At 44.5% G+C, this 19933-nt stretch overlaps 2 protein-coding genes across 8 annotated transcripts in view; one reads left to right on the forward strand and one right to left on the reverse strand.

Moving 5' to 3' along the window:
- Nucleotides 1-593: 593 nt before the first annotated feature.
- Nucleotides 594-14201, reverse strand: Fam72a (family with sequence similarity 72 member A). Its single transcript, XM_005079848.4, has 4 exons — nucleotides 13348-14201; nucleotides 11941-12018; nucleotides 8000-8124; nucleotides 594-786 (listed from the first exon to the last, which is right to left on the reverse strand). The coding sequence occupies exons 1-4, from the start codon at nucleotides 13497-13499 to the stop codon at nucleotides 692-694; spliced, it is 450 nt and encodes a 149-aa protein (XP_005079905.1). The 5' UTR covers nucleotides 13500-14201; the 3' UTR covers nucleotides 594-691.
- Nucleotides 14202-14808: 607 nt separating this feature from the next.
- Nucleotides 14809-19933, forward strand: part of Srgap2 (SLIT-ROBO Rho GTPase activating protein 2) — a 215306-nt gene continuing 210181 nt past the window's right edge. For 6 of the 7 annotated variants that reach the window (XM_005079849.4, XM_013120382.3, XM_021232878.2 and 3 more), the window contains exons 1-2: nucleotides 14809-14943; nucleotides 16554-17199. In XM_005079849.4, the coding sequence (XP_005079906.1) occupies nucleotides 17133-17199 (67 nt within the window). In that variant the 5' untranslated portion in view covers nucleotides 14809-14943; nucleotides 16554-17132. Of the gene's footprint in view, nucleotides 14944-15677; nucleotides 15832-16553; nucleotides 17200-19933 lie in introns of those variants that run through there. The other variant, XM_013120381.3, reaches the window with a different exon arrangement.

Consider the following 19933-nt stretch of genomic DNA (forward strand, 5'->3'; position numbering starts at 1 on the left):
ATCACTTTTTTAGTTTTTTTCCTAACTAAGTTTTGGACCTAGACTACTCAATTAGAATTTTCTATTCACAGAAAAGTACCTAGGGAATGGATAACTTAAAGATGAAAGTTGGTTTTATCTGGTTCTCAAGGCATAATATCTATAATGGCTTTAGGAGAATGTACATAATTAACATTGCTAAACAACATACATTGGCAATTTTCTGACAAACTCATGTCTAACACCACTTTCCATATTAAAGCAGTCATTACTAATACAGCATATAATAACCAGTACCCATGGAAACCTGACAGCCTGCTCTTTTTTATTAATTCCTTATAAATTTAGTTGAGCCGCATATTTTGTGTGACTGATATAGGAATAGGTATTAATGTCCTTATTCAGGAATATAGAATCATATTATCTAGCATCAAGTTGTAGAAAAACTCTCAATTTGGAAGGTAGCTGTGTGACAGGTGAGATTTCCCATGGGAAGTCAAGAATATACCAACCCTGGGCAGGAGGGAAGGGGGGAAGAAGCAGTAGAAATAAAAGAAAAGAATTGGCTTACATTAAATTGAGACCATTTGAAATCAAAATAAAAGAGTAAATGCTCCATTTTTTAAACCACTGGCAAATCTTTATTGGCAATGTTAAAATTGACCAATTAAATAGAAAAACTATAAAACATTACATATCCATCATAATCCATTCATCGAATATACTCTTCTGCTGAAATTTCTAACATATCTTCATCTGTACATTCTTCTGTCTCTGGCAAGTTGCCCCAAAGTAGGCAGTTTACACCTGAAAATAAGAGGTCATAAAGTTCTTTAGTGCTTACTACTACAATTCAGAACATGGCATATAAAACTTTATATGCCAAACTTCTCATATAAACTATGGCATCACTAGTAAAGACAATGGCAGGGAAGGGTGTTTTTACAAATAAAACTATCTATCTAATGTAATCCATCTACAACATGAGCATTCTTTAAACTCTTTTAAGCAAGAGCTTGAATGTTAGACTCTTAGATCTCAAAAAGAACGCTGGAGTTCTATCTGCTCCAACTCTGCCTCCAGCTACACAATCCCATTCATATTCTACATTGATAATTTAAAAATATATTTCATCCAGACGGTGGTGGGTAGTATATGTCTTTAATCCTAGCACTCAGGAGGCAGAGGCAGGAGAATTTCTTCATTTGAGGCCAGCCTGGTCTACGGAGTGAGTTCCATGATAGTCAGGGGTACACAGAGAATCCCTGTCTTGTCTTGAAAAACAACAACATATATGAATGATAGAGATTGCACAGGATTCTTTTAGGTTGAGTGCCTTTTTCTAGGGTGTAAGGGAAATTTGTAAATGAGTCATTTAATATATGGAACAGTAGCTAATATAATTTATCTGATCAAGACAAGAAGGGCCTGGTGGCATAGGCTATAATCCCAGGTATTGGGGGTGACTGAGGCCGAAGGATTGCAAGTTCAAGTCCAGCTTGGATAATAACTTACTAAGCTACTGTCTCAAAAAGTAAGGCTTTAAAAAGTAAGGTAGCTTGCCTAGGAAGTGTGAGGTCCTAGGTTCAATCCCAGTACATTGGAGTTAAAGCAGTCAGTTATAATATGGTTTCCTAAAGGATATGGGCTTCAGATTACAAACTGTAAAGGCAGAGCTGTAAACTTTAGGGCTAGGTTATAGTCACTATAACAAAATAATCTAAAACAGCACTGATGAAGAATAATTGGATTTCATATCAAAGAATCCTGCACAGGTGTATAGTACTAGGTCAAATAAACTGAGGATAATGAGATGACTAAAAGTAGTAAATTAGGAGAGAATAAAAACCTGTCATGAGACCATCTCAAGCTGTTTAGCTGGTGGTATGAGCAAAAGGAAGACCCACCGGCCCTGGGTTTCCACTCTACACTTAATGGAGGCCACATGGTGGCACAGAATGAGCCAGGACTTGGATACCTGTTTGAATCCAGCTTCTGCCACCATCAGCATTTTTACTACAAGTGTACACAACTGTAGACAATACCTAGTACTGTTTGTTATCTAAAATTGTGGTATTGTTGTGCTTGTTTCTTAAGATAGCTTCATGTGTCTAAGCTAGCCTCTAACTTATTATGTAGCTGAGGATGACCTTGGACTCTTGAATTTCTACCTCTACCTTCCAAGTGCTGAGATTACAAGCATGTGCCACTAAATCAGGCTAAAATTTTTATAGCCTAGCATTATACCACACATATTTTTTGAATTTATCTCATTCATGTTATTTCTAAGTGGCTAAAATTGTTATGAATGGTAATATACTATATGTATTTTTCTAAGTAATCTCATTCACCTTATTTCTGAGTTTTGCCTATTTGACATGTGGTGTAGATTTAGCTCATTTACTTTTTTATTCTGTAGAGTGTTTCATTGAAAATCTTTTATTTTTAACTTAATTTAACCAGTGGGAAGCATATGTGTACATGCTGTGTCCAACATATGGAGTAGAGAATGAAGGCTACTTTGTTGAGGCAGGGTATGTGAACTTCCAGGCAATTCTCCCACCTCCACCTTTCACTGGGATCAAACTCAGTTTATTAGGCTTGGGCACAAAATGCTTTTACCTGCTAAGCTTCCTCTTCTGCCTAACTCTTTTAAAATATGTTGAAAATATAGCCTGTCATTTCTGGGCCTGATTTGCCTCAGCACCAAAAGAGACATGAACATGGTTGAAGCAGTGGGAATAAACAAGTTTATATTGTTTGACAGAGATTGCAATCTAATCAGGCAAGAAGTTAGTCCTTATTTGAAGTGACAGCATACATGGATATCTACTATGTTCTTTCCTATAATGGTTTCATGTCTGAGTTGGTTAGGACAAAAACATTTACTCATTCTCATCCCAAGAATAAATGGGGATATGCTTGTGGAAACCTGTGCTGAGGGGTTGACCAGATAGCTAGGAGTTGTTAGGCCAAATCTAAGTGAAAATTAGAATCCATAAAGGAAAATGGAGAGCCCAATACATTTGGGATATTCTAGGGAATCTAAGCTGATTATTTCCAAGTGTATTTGGGAAAGCTCTGGGAAATTGGGTTTCTATGTGTAAGCTAACACGGACTTCTTAGAGAACTTTCATGCTGAACATTCTAGAATGTTGTACGATTTGTGCATCCATTCCTTTGGTGTAAATTATTCAGGTGACTCAAGGACAGTTCCATAGCCATTAGAAATCTCCTGATGACAAGCATCTAGGAAATCTTAGTTTAAATCACAATATTGGAGTTACAAAGGAGAAGTTTGATGTATTTAGAGTTTGTACTCAGGAACTATGAAGCAACTTGGCACAATTGGTTCAAAGGAGAAAAAATAAATGAGGAGACTGGATCTGACTGAAGAGCCATCTTCCTCTCTGCTAAGGAGGAAGGAAATCCGGTGCTACATCTGTTTCTCATGGATTAGAGTCAGGGCAATAGAAAGAATGCTGGTCTTTTATGTTTGAAAAATTGACCAATATTTTAAAGTAAATCAAAACTGAAAAATCTCCACCCTGTGTTTTGAATCTGGTGAAGCAGGAAAAACAGTATCAAAGCAGAAACTTTCTTTAATGTGTCCCTTGGGAGACACAAATATAAAGTGGAAAGTCTAAAGTAGGAGCCTACATTTTACTTAGGGGAGTTAGAAGGGTCCTTCCTTGCTTGAAAATGGCCATCTTAATATACATAGTTTTAAATTAAAAGGCCAAAGTGAGAGCCACTGTTGAATCCTGGGGCATAAAAAAAGTCTTAAAAACACAAGTATAATTGGAGGGTGTAAAACCCTTGACAACCTAGCTTGAAATTCATGACCTCAACTTTCACTGTTTGCAGACGATATGATAGTTTACCTCAATGACCCAAAGAACTCTACCAGGGAACTCTTACAGCTGATTAACACCTTCAGCAAAGTGGCAGGCTACAAGATCAACTCAAGAAAATCAGTAGCCCTACTATATACAGATGATAAAAGGGCTGAAAGAGAAATCAGAGAAACATCACCCTTTACAATTGCCACAAACAACATAAAATACCTTGGGGTAACGCTAACCAAACAAGTGAAAGACCTGTATCGTAAGAACTTTGAATCTTTAAAGAAAGAAATTAAAGAAGCCCTCAGAAAATGGAAAGATCTCCCATGCTCTTGGATAGGTAGGATCAATGTAATAAAAATGGCAATCCTGCCAAAAGCAATCTACAGATTCAATGCAATCCCCATTAAAATCCCAGCACAGTTCTTCACAGACCTTGAAAGAACAATAATCAATTTTGTATGGAAAAACAAAAGACCCAGGATAGCCAAAACAACCCTGTTCAACAAGGCAACGTCCGGAGGCATCACCATCCCTGACCTCAAGCTCTATTATAGAGCTATAGTCCTGAAAACAGCTTGGTATTGGCACAAAAATAGACAGGTAGACCAATGGAATCGAATTGAAAATTCGGGTATTAACCCACACACGTACGAACATCTGATCTTTGACAAAGAAGCTAAAAATATACAATGGAATAAAGAAAGCATCTTCAACAAATGGTGCTGGCATAATTGGAGACTGGCATGTAGAAGAATGCAGATCGATCCATGTCTATCGCCATGCACAAAACTTAAGTCCAAATGGATCAAAGACCTCAACATAAATCCAGCCACACTGAACCTCTTAGAAGAGAAAGTGGGTGGTACCCTTGAACGAATTGGTACAGGAGACATCTTCCTGAACATAACACCAGTAGCACAGGCAGTAAGATCAACAATTAATAAATGGGACCTACTGAAACTGAGAAGCTTCTGTAAGGCAAAGGACACAGTCAGCAAGACAAAAAGGCAGCCCACAGAATGGGAAAAAATATTCACTAATCCCACATCTGACAGAGGGTTGATCTCCAAAATTTACAAAGAACTCAAGAAGCAAGTCTCCAAAACACCAAAGGACCCTATTAAAAAGTGGGCTGCAGAACTAAATAGAGAGTTTTCAATAGAGGAGTCTAAAATGGCTGAGAGGCACTTGAGAAAGTGCTCAACATCCTTAGCCATCCGGGAAATGCAAATCAAAACAACTCTCAGATACCATCTCACCCCTGTCAGAATGGCTAAAATCAAAAACACCAATGACAATTTATGCTGGAGAGGATGTGGTGAAAGGGGGACACTCCTCCATTGCTGGTGGGAGTGCCAACTGGTTCAGCCACTTTGGAAATCAGTGTGGAGATTCCTCAGAAAAATGGGAATAAACCTACCACAAGACCCAGCAACTCCACTCTTAGGCATATATCCAAAAGATGCCCATTCATACAACAAAGATGTCTGTTCCACTATGTTCATAGCAGCTTTATTTGTAATTGCCAGAACGTGGAAGCAACCTAGATGTCCCTCACCTGAAGAGTGGATAGAGAAAATGTGGTACATCTACACAGTGGAGTACTATTCAGCAGAAAAAAATAATGGAATCATGAGATTCGCAGGCAAATGGATGACACTAGAAGAAACCATCCTGAGTGAGGTAACCCAGTCACAAAAAGAGAAACATGGCATGTACTCTCTCATATATGGATTTTAGACATAGATCTGGGGAGTGCCAGCCTACAATCCTATGGCCAGAGAGTCTGGGAAACAGAAACTTTATTTAGTGGCTGATCGAAGAAGAGGCAGACTCCCTTGGTTAAGTACTGAGCTGAACTCAAGAAAGCCAGTAACAGAGAGGGAGGACTGATGATCAAAGGGATTAAGACTGGGCTGGTTTAACCCCCAGAAACAGCTGACCAGACAAAGGTTAACTCTTGAATCCCAGGCATTAGCCTGGGAAGCCAGCATGGGACTGATAAAGACCCCCTGAATCTGGGTGTCAGTGAAGAGGTCTAGGGAATCTACTGAGCCTTGGGCAGCAGATCAGTACCCATCCCAAGTATACACACAGACTTTGGACTCCCATAGAACAATGTGAGGTGCACTCTCACCCTGAACTCTTGGGGAAGGGTCTAGGCCCTGCCCTATATGAAATGACACACTATGCACACCCCCATGGAGGGCCTCACCCTCCCTGGAGAAATGAGGGGATAACGGGGTGGGGGGGGTGGGGGAGGGCACGGGAGGAAGGGAGGGAATGGGAGAGGGACCTGGAACTGACTTGTGAAGCAACCTTGTTTCTTATCTAAATTTAAACTGGAAAATAAAATTAAAAAAAAAAAAAAAGAAATTCATGACCTCTTGGTCTATCAAAGCATCTCTCTCTCTAATTCTCTCTCTCTCTCTCTCTCTCTAATTCTCTCTCTCTCTCTCTCACACACACACACACACACAAACAGACTACACACACTTTAAAAGGAGTATGCTGGGCTGGAGATGTAGTTCAGTTGCTAAAGTGCTTGTCTGGCATGCACAAACTCCAGGACCTCATAAAATCAGGCTTGGGTCAAAATATCCTTGGTTGCACAGTGAGTTTAAGGCTAGCCTGGTCTACCTAAACCCTGATAACAGGCTCAGTAAGATGGCTTGTTGGATAAAGGCACCTATTTTCAAGTTTAATAACTTGAGTTTGATGACTGTAACCTACATAGTACAAGGAGAGAACTAACTCCCACAGGTTGTCCTCTGATCTTCATATGCATGCCATTGTGTATGCACATGTACACACACACACACACACTCACACACATAGACACACACAAATATATATTTGGTTTTTTGAGACAGATTTTCTTTGTATAACAGTCCTTGCTGTCCTGGAATTTGCTTTGTAGACCAGGCTGGCCTCGAATTCAGTGATACCTGCCTGCCTCTGCCTCCCAAGAGCTGGCGTTAAAGGTGCATGTACCACCACTGCCTGGATATAATATACTTTCCTTCTATATGTATGTCCACACATATATGTGTGCTGAGGTCAGAGGAGGATATTGGGGTGCTTCGTTGTATTACTCTCTACTTTTGCCTTTGAGACAGTCTCTCACTGAACTTGAAGCTTGCTGTTTTGGCTAGACTGGTTGTCAGGAAGGTCCTGTTTCTGTGATGGGGGTTATAGATACACTCAGTCATACCTGGCTTTTTCATGGGGGGAGTCCAAACTCAAGCTTCAGCCATGTGCAGCTCTTACCCACTGAGTTTTCTGTCTCTCTAGGGCCCAGCACATTTTCTTACTAACATAATCTGCATAACACATTGATCTTAAATATTTCCCTTGACTAAAATTCTACTGTAACTTATTAATGCACATGTTGATATATATAGTTTAAATTTATTAACTTTTGTTTTATGTGTATGTGTGCTTGCCTACTTGTCTGTATGCACACCACAAGCATGCAGGTGCCTGTGGAAGTGAGAAGAAGGCATTAGATATCCTGGAACTGGAATTACAGACAGTTATGAGCTGCCTATTGTAGTTGCTGAGAACTAAACCCTGGTCCTCTGCAAGAGTAGCAAGGCTCTTAACCACTGAGATATCCCTCTAGTTCCTGAAATGTACTTATTTCAAAGAGTTACCAAATAGAAGCTTCTCAGTTTTCTTCCCGTTCCTCACTTCCCTGGCAGGCCCTTTTCTCCTCTCTTTACACATATATGCACACACGCCCTTGACTATCCATATACTGTCTTCAAAAGGTCTCTGTAATCAGGATATGTACTAAGGTACGACCTCACAGCAATAAAATGCTAGTTTAAAAAGGCCAATATGACAAGTGGTGGTACATATCTACAATCACTTCGGAGGCTAAGGTAGGAAGACTGAGCCAGACAGAGCTGCTTAGTGTGACTGTCCCAAAATGACAACAACAAAGCTAAGACATTCAGGTAAGTGTGAAGCCTTCCCTCAATTCAGCAACAAGTGGTGATGAGTTCTGGCTGATAGTTTCATAACTGAATGTGTGGGAGAAAGCAGACCAATGTTTTTACTCTTGCTGACGCAAAGGTTTCACTCTAGCTGTGAAGGTTTCAGGAGAATCCACTCAGGTGCTGACAGAGAAATGTTACAAGCAAACGTATACATCAATTGTTTCTTACCAGTGGAGTCTAGTCTGTTAATACCATAAACCGCCTGGCTGTGAAACATCCAGAAGTGTCCATTGTTGCAGGAAAGAAGGCAGGAACTACATGGAACGATCACATGATAGCCTACAATATTCCCACTTTAAAAAAAAAAGGTAATTGTTAGTAGATAACACCTGTAGTCGGTAACAGCTGGACACAGAAGCATCTGTCTGCTATTGTAAACAGGCCATGAAGTTTCAGCTCCCTCTCAGTGGGCTGTTGCTGGCTATGAGAAGGGAGCTTACTCTGACAGCACTCACAGGCCTACACAGTCTGTAAGTGAGACAATACTAATGTATTTGCACCTTTCTTTGCTCATATTATTTTATCCATAGTCTCTTTGGAAGTTAGCTTTGGGATGTGATTTGCTATGGAAAGTACTCAAAACTGATGTGCTATACAGAGAAAATATATTAAATAAGGTCATATGTATGGGTAAAGGATTTTGCTAGTTTAGGGACTATGATAAGGTGAGCTGTTTTTTGTTTGTTTGTTTGTTTTTTTGGTTTTTAGAGACAGGGTTTCTCTGTATTGTTTTGGAGGCTGTCCTGGAACTCACTCTGTAGACCAGGATGGCCTCGAACTCACAGAAATCCGCCTGTCTCTCCCTCCCGAGTGCTGGGATTAAAGATGTGTGCCACACGCCTGGCTGATAAGGTGAGTTTTTTTATAGGTTCAAGCTCTTAAAAATTGTTTCAACAAAGCAGGAGGTAGGTGAGGGGTGAGGGCTTGGGTCCTTTAAGCTAAATGTAAGACAGAAACTCCCATTTAGTTGTAGTGATTTTGGGAATTCAGAAACCAAGCAAATCTCCAGTCCCCAGAGAGTTGAAAACGGTTTGATTGTCTTCAGTAGATCACCAAGTTTCTCATTCTCACATTTTCTTTTCATGAGTCTCATGCTAACTACAGTGAACATACAGGGAATACTTTGTGTTTTGTTTTGTTTTCGAGACAGGGTTTCTCTGTGTAGTCCTGGCTGTCCTGGAACTCACTCTGCAGACCCAGCTTGTCTCAAACTCACAGAGATCTGCCTGCCTCTACCTCTCAAGTGCTGGAATTAAAGGTGTGTACTACCATTTCCCTGAAAAAATTCTTACTATAGCTCTGTACCCTGTGAGATTTGGGAGCCAGTTACTTCTGGAAGATCTACAAAGAACACTATAATGAATACCAACACACCTACACTTAACTTAGTAGGCAAGTGAGTGAAAACCAAAGTTGTTTTTGGGCCAGGACTAACAGTTATTTGTACGGCTATGCTCCAGGAATATACACATTCAATTACTACCTACTTTCGTTCATTTATCTGTCCACTCACTCATGTAACTAATATTTGCTGAGCTTCTACTATGAGCTGGGCACTGTTCTAGGTGCTAAGAATCTATCAATGGACAAAACCAAGACCTTGTTTTCATGTCAGAAACGTTTCAGTGGGGTTATATTGATTGGCTTATTCTGCTCCTTTGCCAACCCCTTCAATGGCTTCTCACTGGCCAAAAAGTTTAACATCCTCAAAGAACATGTTAAACTTCTTCTTGCCGTGGATCTTTGCATGTTCCATTCCCTCTTCCAAGTACATTCTTTTTTTTTTTTTGGTTTTTCGAGACAGGGTTTCACTGTGGCTTTGGAGGCTGTCCTGGAACTCACTCTGTAGACCAGGCTGGCCTTGAACTCACAGAGATCCGCCTGCCTCTGCCTCCCGAGTGCTGGGATTAAAGGCGTGCGCCACCAACGCCCGGCTTCCAAGTACATTCTTTTTAAACTTAGGATCAAACCCAAGGTTTACATCTTTGTGAGACAGCTTCCTTGACAATGATATCTAAAATAATTCTTACTTGCTTTCTTAATTTCTGGTATTCATTATCATATATTATTATTTTTCTCTGTAGTACTTCCCACTATAGTAAATATCTTATTTAACTTACTATCAGATTAAATGATCATGTTTCCACTAGAATATTAAGTGAAGAGGCCAGTAACTTTATCTCATGGATATCTTGGGTTTCCACTTCTGAGAGCAGTGACTGGCACACAGTAGGTCCTCAGTACAAGTACAGCTTGAATTGGTAAGTTTAAACACATTATGGTCTACTAATTTGTAACCCAATCCCATTTAAAAACTCCCATCTTCTCTCTGTAATGAAGTAATACAAACTCATTGACTTTTCAAAAGATAATAGTAATAGCTCTCATCTATGTTTTACTTACATTTCATGAAGACTTTTAACTTTAGCAATTCATTTCCAACTCACAAGTTTGGAGGCTAAATGGAGATTGCCTTCTAATTTCTATCTTCATAAGAATAGGAATATTAAGATAGAAATTAAAGAGCCAAGCATGGTGGCACATGTGTAATCCCAACACTTAGGGGAGGCTGAAGCACGATGATTGTGAATTGGAGGCTACAGGACATTCACACCAGGACTGTCTACATAGGGAGACAGTGCCTCAAAAGATGAAGGGAGGAATGGAGGGAGGGAGGCAGTGAGGTGGGGAAGGGTGAGGGAGGGAGGGAGAGAAAGGGAGGTGAGGCTGGAAATTAAATAAGGAGCTGGGGTATGGCAGTTCATATCTATAATCCCAGCACTCAGTGGTTGAGGCAAGAGGGTTGCTAGAAATTAGAGGTCATCCTGGGCTATATAGTGCTGTAGAATAGTCGTTCTGTACACTGTGCAAATATATGTTGCTGTGATTGGTTTAATAAACAAGCTGACTGGCCAGTAGCTGAACAGGATAAAGCTATGCGGGAAAGCCAAACTAAGAAGGAAGAGTGGAGTCAGAGGACTCACCAGCCAGCCAAAGAATGTGTCAGACACACAAAATGTGATAGAGGTAAAAGCCATGAGCTTTAGGGCAGCACAGGGATGAACAGAAATGGATTAAGTTGTAAGAGCTAGTCTCTGAGTCAGTTATTTCGGAAGTAGCTGTTGGTTATTTGGGAACAGGTGGTTGGGATAGGAAAACTGCCTACAAAATAGTGAGTTCAAGACCAGTCTGAGTTACAGAGTAAGATCCTGTCTCAAAAAATATTTTTTTTTCATTCAGAAACTAAGTTTGAGCTTTAGAGGTTTAAGGTGTTTAATCAAGATCATGCAGAGAACCAGGACAGGGCAGGGGTCAGATCTCGTATGGGGCTCAGTGGTATGAATATGTGCATGTATGTAAAAACCAGAAGTCAGCTTGGGGTGTAGTTCTTCAGGAGCCTTCTACCTTTTCTGAGAAGGGCCTCTCACTAAAATCTGAGGTTTGTCAGTTAGGCTAGGCGGGCTGGTGAGGGAATACCATAGATCCTCCTGTCTCCAGCTGGGGGCCCCTCAGTGCATCCTACCAGTCCACAGCTAGGACTGCAAGTGCATGCTAACACATCCAGATCCTCATATTTCTGCTGCTAGCTCTTTACCAGTTGAGACATCTCCTCTGCTCCTGATTTTTATGAGTGTAAATCCCACTGTTACCTCTTAGATTACACAGGATTATTGGGAAGCAGATATTTGTGAATGCACTTTGAAAAACTACAAATAGTATTTGAAAACTATCACAAAGACTCTTTTAAAACAATAATTCTAGGACTGGCAAGATGGCTCACTGGGTAAAAGCACTTGCTTCTACGCCTGAGGACCTGAGTTTAATTCCTGGGCCTCCTATGGTAAGAGAGAACCAATTCCCACAAGTTGTCCTCTGACTTCCACACATGTGCCATGGCACAAATATGCTATATACACATACTCATGCATATAAATAAATAGATAAGTAAATAAATATAATTAAAATAGCTCTAAGAAACAAATGCTCTTTCAATGACTCATTGTCGGAGTTATATCCATGCTAGATACTGCCCTCAGAATCTTCTGTGGGTTTTGGTGTTAATATCTACCTTCTAAAATCAGGCTATCTACAACAGTGCCACAAATTACCATTTTAAACATGCGATGTCCTTCAGTTTACATTTGCAGATTCCAGTGAAATAGCATCTTCCAATGAAATCCACGGTGCTGGAGGATAAAAAAGGTTTACAGACAGTCAAATATACTAAGGATTTGAATTCTGAAAAGCGATAAAAACTTGCCATATATTCTCACTAAAAAAAGTGTGTGTGTATGTGACTAGGGATGGAACTTAGGATCTTACAAATGCCAGGCAACCACTGAGCTATATTTCCAGAATTCTGTATCTTACTTTCAAAACTAGAAACTAGACTCTAAAATGTAACTGTAGCACATTTTTGTAGGAGTTGGGTAATAATTTGTGCTCACTATAAACATTTGGCAGATTTTCTACTAAAAAACAATCTGTGAGAGACAGACAGATGGCTCAGTGTTTAAGACAATGCACTGCTCTGGCAGAGGACTGGAGTTCAGTTCCCAGCACCCACATCATGCAACTCACAATTGGCCTCTCCAGACACCTCTATCGTCCTGAGGGCATCTGTGCACTGTAATGTGTAGTTTTCCTCCGCCAGCCACATTGACATTTACACAAGACTTCCCCATCAGTGCACAGATCCACCCCTCCTCAAACACACACACACACACACACACACACACACACACAATGAAAAAAGTATTAAAATAAATCTTAAAGATCAATGCACTCACTGATTGACACATATCTTAGCATATGAATCCAATGTGATTATAACTCCAACAAAGAAAAATAATACAAAAGACATGATTCTATGCTAGACTCTAATATGTAACAACTCACCCAAGACTTCCTTATGACCACAGTTACTATAAAGATGGGAAAATATTTCATATTTGTGTGTGAGCATATCTAACTAAAACAACACATGGATCCTAGAACCTTTGGGACATTAGGTTCTATGATTTTATCATCTAGTGTTTTTTTTTGGCGCCACACAAACGCACATACACAAAATATTTATCCCATTTATCTCTGTAATAAATGCCTACATGTAAGCCAATTCACAAAAGATTTCAATGGGTGAATAGACTATATATATATCTTGTCTGTAGTTTAAAACGCTCAAATTAATATCATTATTAATCACGAATTTTGCTTCTTTCCAAGAGACTGTTAAAGACTTGTCTCAGTGAGAAAGGGTGGATAAGGCACTGAGCCTCAGAGCCAACTTAAGGGATGTACAACCACGTGACTGTAAGTGCCTAGAAGCATGACCTCAGTACTGACCACTTTGGGTAAACCACAAACTTTCGTCCAGACAGTCTGCCCACTTAGATAAACTCCAAGGGAATCATCAGACTGTTGGGAGTGGCTGGAACACCAAATGATAACCTTGATTCCCAGGAATCCACGCCATCTACTGCCCAGTTAGTTAAAGGGCTACCCAGTGGACTTACTCGGTAGGAGGGATGTCTGTAGAGTAAAGGTCTATGTCAGTATCGGCCAGCAAAACAGCCTTCATTCCCCTACAACTGAGAACTTGCTTACAGAATTTGCAACAAAGGATGGACACGCATCGGTCCTTGAAAGTACAGTTGTTGGCAGACATAGTGTCCCACGTAGAACGAGGTACAGAATTTGGAAAAGGGGGAAACAAGCAATACACGTGTTTTGATTCCCCCGGGCTAACAACCAAGTTGGGAGGCCTTGAGTTCTCTAAGCTCTAAAATTAGGAAGAGAGTTCTGTTTTCCGGGTGGAAAGGTACAAATTAGTATTTATTGAGTGGAAAGAGCAAACTGTACTTCCTTTTGCCTCGGGGTGGGGGCCGGGGGATGGAGTTTGAGGTGGAGAGAGACAAACAGAGTTGAAGGGAAACTTTATGACAGCTTTCGCTTTCTGTGGTCTCCAAGAGTCCTCTGCTCTTCAGCTCCCGCCCCCGAATTCAGCTATTCCCAGTTCCCGGAGGGCATCCCTTTAAAGCCTCGCCTCTCTGACCACTCCTAGCGCGAGCCCCGCCCGCAGGGCGCTCCAATTCCTGCTCGGCTCCACGCGGCCTCTTCGCAGGGTTCAAGGCCCCTCAGCCCTTTGCACGCGCCCCCCTCTCCGAGCTCGGTCGCGGGCCCACTCCTTGCACCACGGCTCTCGGCGTCCTCGCTCCCTCAGCTCGCGCACTTGCCACCCTTGGGGTGTCTCCCACTGCGGCCGCTCCGGAGTGAGCAGTCGTGTTGGATGAGGTGGGGGAAAGAGGCCGCAGAAGAGGCTCAGTCCGCGCCGGAGTCTGTCACCGAACACGCCGGGTTTTGCCCTTTCTTCCGCTTTCTCTGCTTTTTCTAACCCGCTGTCAGTTTGAATTGCCTGCGCCGAGCACGGATTGGGAGGACTAGAATTCGCCCCAGCCCCACATTGGAAGGCCAGGGGCCTTCTCCTGACGTGAGCTCCGAGGCCTCGCCCCAGTAACGGTGCCGAGGTCAGATCCGCTCTCTGATTGGCTCGGCTTGACTCGGCCTCTAAGCTCATTGGCCAGCATCTGCTCGGGTACACCCTCCCTCCCCCTGTGAACTTGGAAGACACACCCCGAGCTTCTCATTGGTAGATACTCTACGGTCCTCTACTGCTTATTGGCTAAACCTCCCTCCTCCTTTTCCCGGCCCGATTGGTCTCGTCGTCTCTAGCGAGTTTGTGTTTGGTTGTCGGTTCCATGTTACCCCGCCCATCACTTCTACTTTAGGGTTCCACAGGCCAGGGAGGAGCTCACTCTGGGACTGCGCCTGGGCAGCTAGTGCTTGCCACACCCCTAAGTTTCGTCAGCCCCGCCCCTACTCCGGGCTTCTTGGGAATCCTTTGTTCCTATTGGCCAGAGGCCCCATCGGTCGATAGAAAGCGGGTGGTGATTGGCAAGGGGGTGGGCTCTGCTTCCCGGCGGGGTCTTGCGGAGTTGGCGGAGTCTCCTTAGGGAACTGGGGGGCCGAACTGAGTAGAAGAGGGTGGCGGGGAGGAGATCGCTAAGTGGGAAGCGGAACCTGGGGCCTGGGACCCGTCGCGGCAGAGCCAGGTAAAGGCTCCTTCCCCCTTCCCTCTCCGTTTGCCTGGCTGCTGTCCTGACTGAACAAACCCGGACTGGGCGGGTGGACGCGGCGCGGATGCTGCGGCTCTCGGCGCCGCCTTTGCGGTGCCGCCGCCCACGGTCCTCACACCGCCCTCCTCGGCCCGCGACCCTCCAAATCCCCCAGTGCAGCCCATAATACTTCCCGGGATTGCTCATCTCCCCGCCCATCCCTGCATTGCTGAGGACTGTCCTCACGAGGCGACACCGCCCTCCCGCAGCCCCTTTGCACACGGCTGGCCGGGTCCACCTCGGGGCCTCGCCGTAACGGTCTGCTGGCCTCGTCCCTGGTCTCCCAGCCTTGGCCCGCAGCCCAGGACCCGGAAAGATGGGGTGTTCCTCAGGGCTTGCGGGGCTCTCTCTCCGTCTAGCCCTGCAGTCTGTCTCCCGGGGCTCTCCACCTACTCCGATATCCAAACCTCATGCGGGTCCCCAAAGTTGCCAACATCCTGCACTTCATGCCGCAGCCCACCGCGGTTTCTCCCACTGCTTTGCCCCCAAAGCCGTCTTCTCGGCGCCCTCTCTGGTCGTCCAAGCTTGGGCCGCTCACGCTGGCCCGTGCTCTCTCCCGACTCAGGACCCCACCTCACGCCCGCCTCCCGCTTCCTGCCCGCCCGCACCGCGCGGCCTCTGCTAGCTCTTCCTGCGCGCGGCCCTTCCTCCAGCCCCGGGAGTAGGCGACACTGCCTGGAGCCGCCCGTGCGCCGGCGGGGACCTGGCGGCCTAGGAGGCAGGGGTCCGTTGCTGCACAGGAGCCCTTCCCTCAGTCTCCCTGCCGCCGCCTCCCGCGCCTCCTGGAGCGACTCTCACTGATGCCTCCCACCCGACTGGGATTGGGTGCGGTATTTGTGATCCCTGGGCTTGGGGAACAAAAAATATTGGGGTGCCATTTAGAGACACCCTCGTCCCTGGCTTGGGGGAGGCGACTGCCGCTTTCCGCCTCCCATCCCCTGGTTTTCCCGGTTTAGACCCTAGCCTCTAGCCCGTTTCCTGCTTCTGCCGACCACATTGTTTTCCTGGATGTCCCGTGCAGAGCGGGCCCTTCCTGCAGCAGCCCCCCCCCCCCCGCTTTGCTGCCAGGAGAAGCTAGTTACCAAAAACAAAACAACTGGGAGGAGGGGCGGGAAGGGAAGAAAAGTTATGCCTGTCTGGTTTGTCCCCTCCGGTATTGATCCTGTAGATGTTTGGGAGGTGCCCCAGCAGGGGGTCAGGGGCCGCGTCGCGGGCTCGGCGGGAGAGCCCCTCTTGGATTAGCTGGGCTGGGGAAGCACCGAGGTGCTGCAGTTCCCAGCTCTGCTTTCCCGCCGCAGTCCCCGCCCGGAGCACGCGCTGCCGACTGCTCCAAAGTGTTCTCTTTCTGCCTTAAAACAATCTGGTGGAAGCTGTTTTTTTCCCTACCTCGCCACGCCGGGTTTCTGGGCCGAACGGGCGGTGTTAGGCCAAGATGAATGAGCCAAAGCTGGACTCCGAGTGTCATCCCCGACCCCACCCCTGTTGCGATTAGGATCTGCCCTAGGACTGATCGCCCCCTCCCCCCCCTTTTTTTTTTGCATTTACAGGCTAGTGAAGCGGAGCAAACGACTTCCGATCCATTCCGCGCTGCAGCGGCACCCTTTTGGGATTTGATTTGCAGCATCTTTGAGCTGGTACCACAAAAAAGAAAAAGAAAAAAGAAAAAAAAACCCCGCGAAGCACGCCTAGTCCTCCCTTGGCACCCTGAGACAATCCCATTCCCTGTCGGGGACACAGCTGGGCGCGTCCACACCCCCGCATCCCATACACCATGTTGTGCGGAAGGACTTCCACTCCCCGCCTGTGTCGTTGATGTCAGACCCCAGGCCAGCCTCAGGGCGCTGCAGTTCTCCTGGCTAATGCTGCGTCTGTGGCTACGGCTTTAGTACATAAGCCGCCGCCGCCGCCGCCCCCCCTCCCCAGCGGCCTCAGCGCCCACAGTCTGCATGTGTGTGTGGTAGCCGGCTACCCATCCTGCCGCCCGTGTTCCCCTGGAGCTCTGGAGACCACCGCGGGGGCTTTCTCTGCCCGTGGGACAAGTGGCCTTGGAGGAATTGATTTCGGTGTTGGATTTTTCTCGTGGATCTATCAATTGACAATTCGAATTTGGAAGAAAGAGGGAAAACATGACGTCCCCAGCCAAATTCAAAAAGGATAAGGAGATCATCGCAGAGTACGATACGCAGGTCAAAGGTAAGGCTTTTGAAAATTAGCATAATGCATGTATGCTCTGCAGACTGGTGAGGCATGCGTTTCCACCCCAATTTTCAGGGCCTTCGTTTCTTGGGTGGAGCAGGTGGCAAGTTGACCCCAGAGGTGGTTTCATAGGTGGATCAAAGCCTTGGAATGCTCAACAGTGTCAGGGGCCACGGGCACTGGAAGTGGGCTTTTGGGAGTATCTTTGTGGGGCTGGCCATTATTTTGGCAGCTTTTTCCCAAAGGCTGGGTGGGGGAGGGGCAGGAGGTTCTCTGGAGAGAGCAAAGAAAGCTGCAGTTTGCCTTGGGGTGTCTTGAGTCAGGCTTCCTTGAAGGACAGCTGAAATCTGACAGGTGTTTATTTCAAAGGTTGAAGAAGAGTCCAGACAGAAAGGCAACCTTGAGAAGGTGTACCATTCGGAAGGTGTACCTGGGAGAGGCAGGCTTTTTCTGGTGTACTGTATTAAAGCATGAGACTTGCCATGACACTGGATTCAGGAAGACCTTAGCCATATTGGGTGCACCTTGTACTTGTCTGGCCCATGATCACCCTGCATACAGTCAAAGATCACAGACCAGAAAGAAGACCATCCCAACTCGTTTCCATCCTCACCTAACCCTGGAGGAGCTGAACTGTTAGGGTTTCAGAGTGGTGCTGAAACTGAAAAATAGGGAGACATCATTGTCTAAGCCTTCTTTCTGTGTTGTTACCTTCTGCTCCAGAGTACATGCTTTTAAAGGTCCATGTCCCCTTCAGCAGTGATGTGAAGGGGTAAGGCAGAGTGTAGACCCCAGGGAAACCAAGTGTTGTCTCCTCATGTGATTACATTGGCTTCTCAAATCAAAGCCCATACCCAAATAGCTTTTCCTTATCCAGTGTTTCCCTAAGAGGTATCTATGCCTGTGAAGGAGCCCCAGCCTGTGTTTGTGTAAGGCATTACCCCTTCCTGACCAGTCCCTGGGAAGAGCCATGTGGCTCTAGCCCATTGAGACCTTAGCTGGGAAGTAGGAGAGGTGGGTGGCCTTGAATGTTACACCACATGGTTGGAGCTCTGAGTTTTTCCTTTGTTTCAGAGTACAGAGGGAGGGGCCCCTCCTTCTTTCCCTGCACCAAAGCTAGGAGACCTTTTCCTATCTTGGAGGACTTGGGAAAGGCCGTGTCTCCCCTCTAATGATTGCCTTGGGTGTGGGTTAGAGGTAGAGTGTGAAATGGGTAGTCCTTTTATTTCTTGGAAGTTGAAAGGTAGCTTAAAGTCATCATTGTGTCTGCAGGGTTTTTTTTTTTTAATGTATGTATTATCAGTTTGGTCAATGCAGGAGGTGCCTCAAGGGACCTTCAATCCACTTGACTGCAAATATTGGTCAGTTTTATTACAAAGATGAGGTAGTTGACTGATGATAGCTCCAGTTGGGTTGGAATTGAGAGAGGCGTGATTTTGAGTTATAGCTGAGGTCTTGGCCTCTTGTCACCAATCATAATCCCAGCCTGTTTTTGTAAACAATGGCCACTGGCCTCTGTGTCCTGTCCAGATGCACCGTACTCTGTCCTAGCAATGCTCCCCCCCTGTAGTTTTACCAGATATGTCGTTAAAAAAATGTGTCCTATTTCTGTTGCCAAATGTTAACTTTGACTTTCCCAGATGGTTCTCCAGAACCACACAATTGACTAAGGCACAAAGTGCTTTTACATGTTGTTGTTTTTTTTTTTTGTTTGTTTTTTGTTTTTCCTTTTTCTTTTTCAAAGGTTCAGTGCTGACAGGTATCAGAATTTGCTGATTTTTAAAAAATTGGTAGTGATTTCTTGTGAGTGTCTCAAAATTAAATACTTTGTGAATTTACAAATATTGCTCATTGAGATGATGTAATGCAGTTAGCTGCTTGGAGTTTCTCGACTGCTGCAGACTAGAGACTGTTTTGTGTCAATAATTTTCCATTGACTCTATTCAGGAGTTAGATTTTGAAGGTGGCTGACCCTGATTACTATCTCATGGAGGTGCCCTGTGAATGTTTCTGGAGCTGATTTGGTTTAGTCTCTCAGTTTACAGCTGAGGAGAATGTGGAGAACTGAAGAGGTTTGTTCAAGGTCACACAGCTAGGTGGTAGCAGATCTGAAGATAGAAGTAGCTTTATGACTTCTGTGTCTTCACAGTGGAAATAGCATCTGAGCACGGTGAAAAAAATTCTTAAGGCAAAATCAGGCGACGTATAATAGTAGTAATAGGGTAATAGTTTTCTTTGGGTGCACTATCGCATCCTGATGAGTGGTCTGCTGTAATTGTCACACCCCTTCAGGAAGTATTTTTGCCATTTGAGGACTTGAGGAAACTGAGGTATGAGGGTAAAAAAACCTTTCAAGGTCATACAATTAAAAGTAGCAGCTTTACTTCCTTGTTTTATTTATTAACTGTTTATTGTGTGCTTAGTGGGTGTTCTGGAACTTTATACATCAGTGAAGAAGACAGAATTTCAGACCCTTATGTAGCTCACATTCTGGAACCATACTTCTGGTGGAAGACTATATAGAATGTGAATTCAAAGGGCGATGTGGCTTACTACCTGACCTTCTGTCAGGCTAGCCTGAATTGACTCTGTAACTGAAGTTGGCCTTGAATTCATGGCAAGTCTTCATTAGTCAGCTTTGTAAGCCTGAGAATACAGGTGTGAGCTCCCACAGTCTACCAGAGTTTTATATGCATTTTGTGGAACTCATGGTGCTGCCAGATTTATTTCT

The sequence above is a fragment of the Mesocricetus auratus genome, unplaced genomic scaffold, assembly GCF_017639785.1.
Source record: "Mesocricetus auratus isolate SY011 unplaced genomic scaffold, BCM_Maur_2.0 Super-Scaffold_100676, whole genome shotgun sequence".
NCBI classification, from domain to species: domain Eukaryota; kingdom Metazoa; phylum Chordata; class Mammalia; order Rodentia; family Cricetidae; genus Mesocricetus; species Mesocricetus auratus.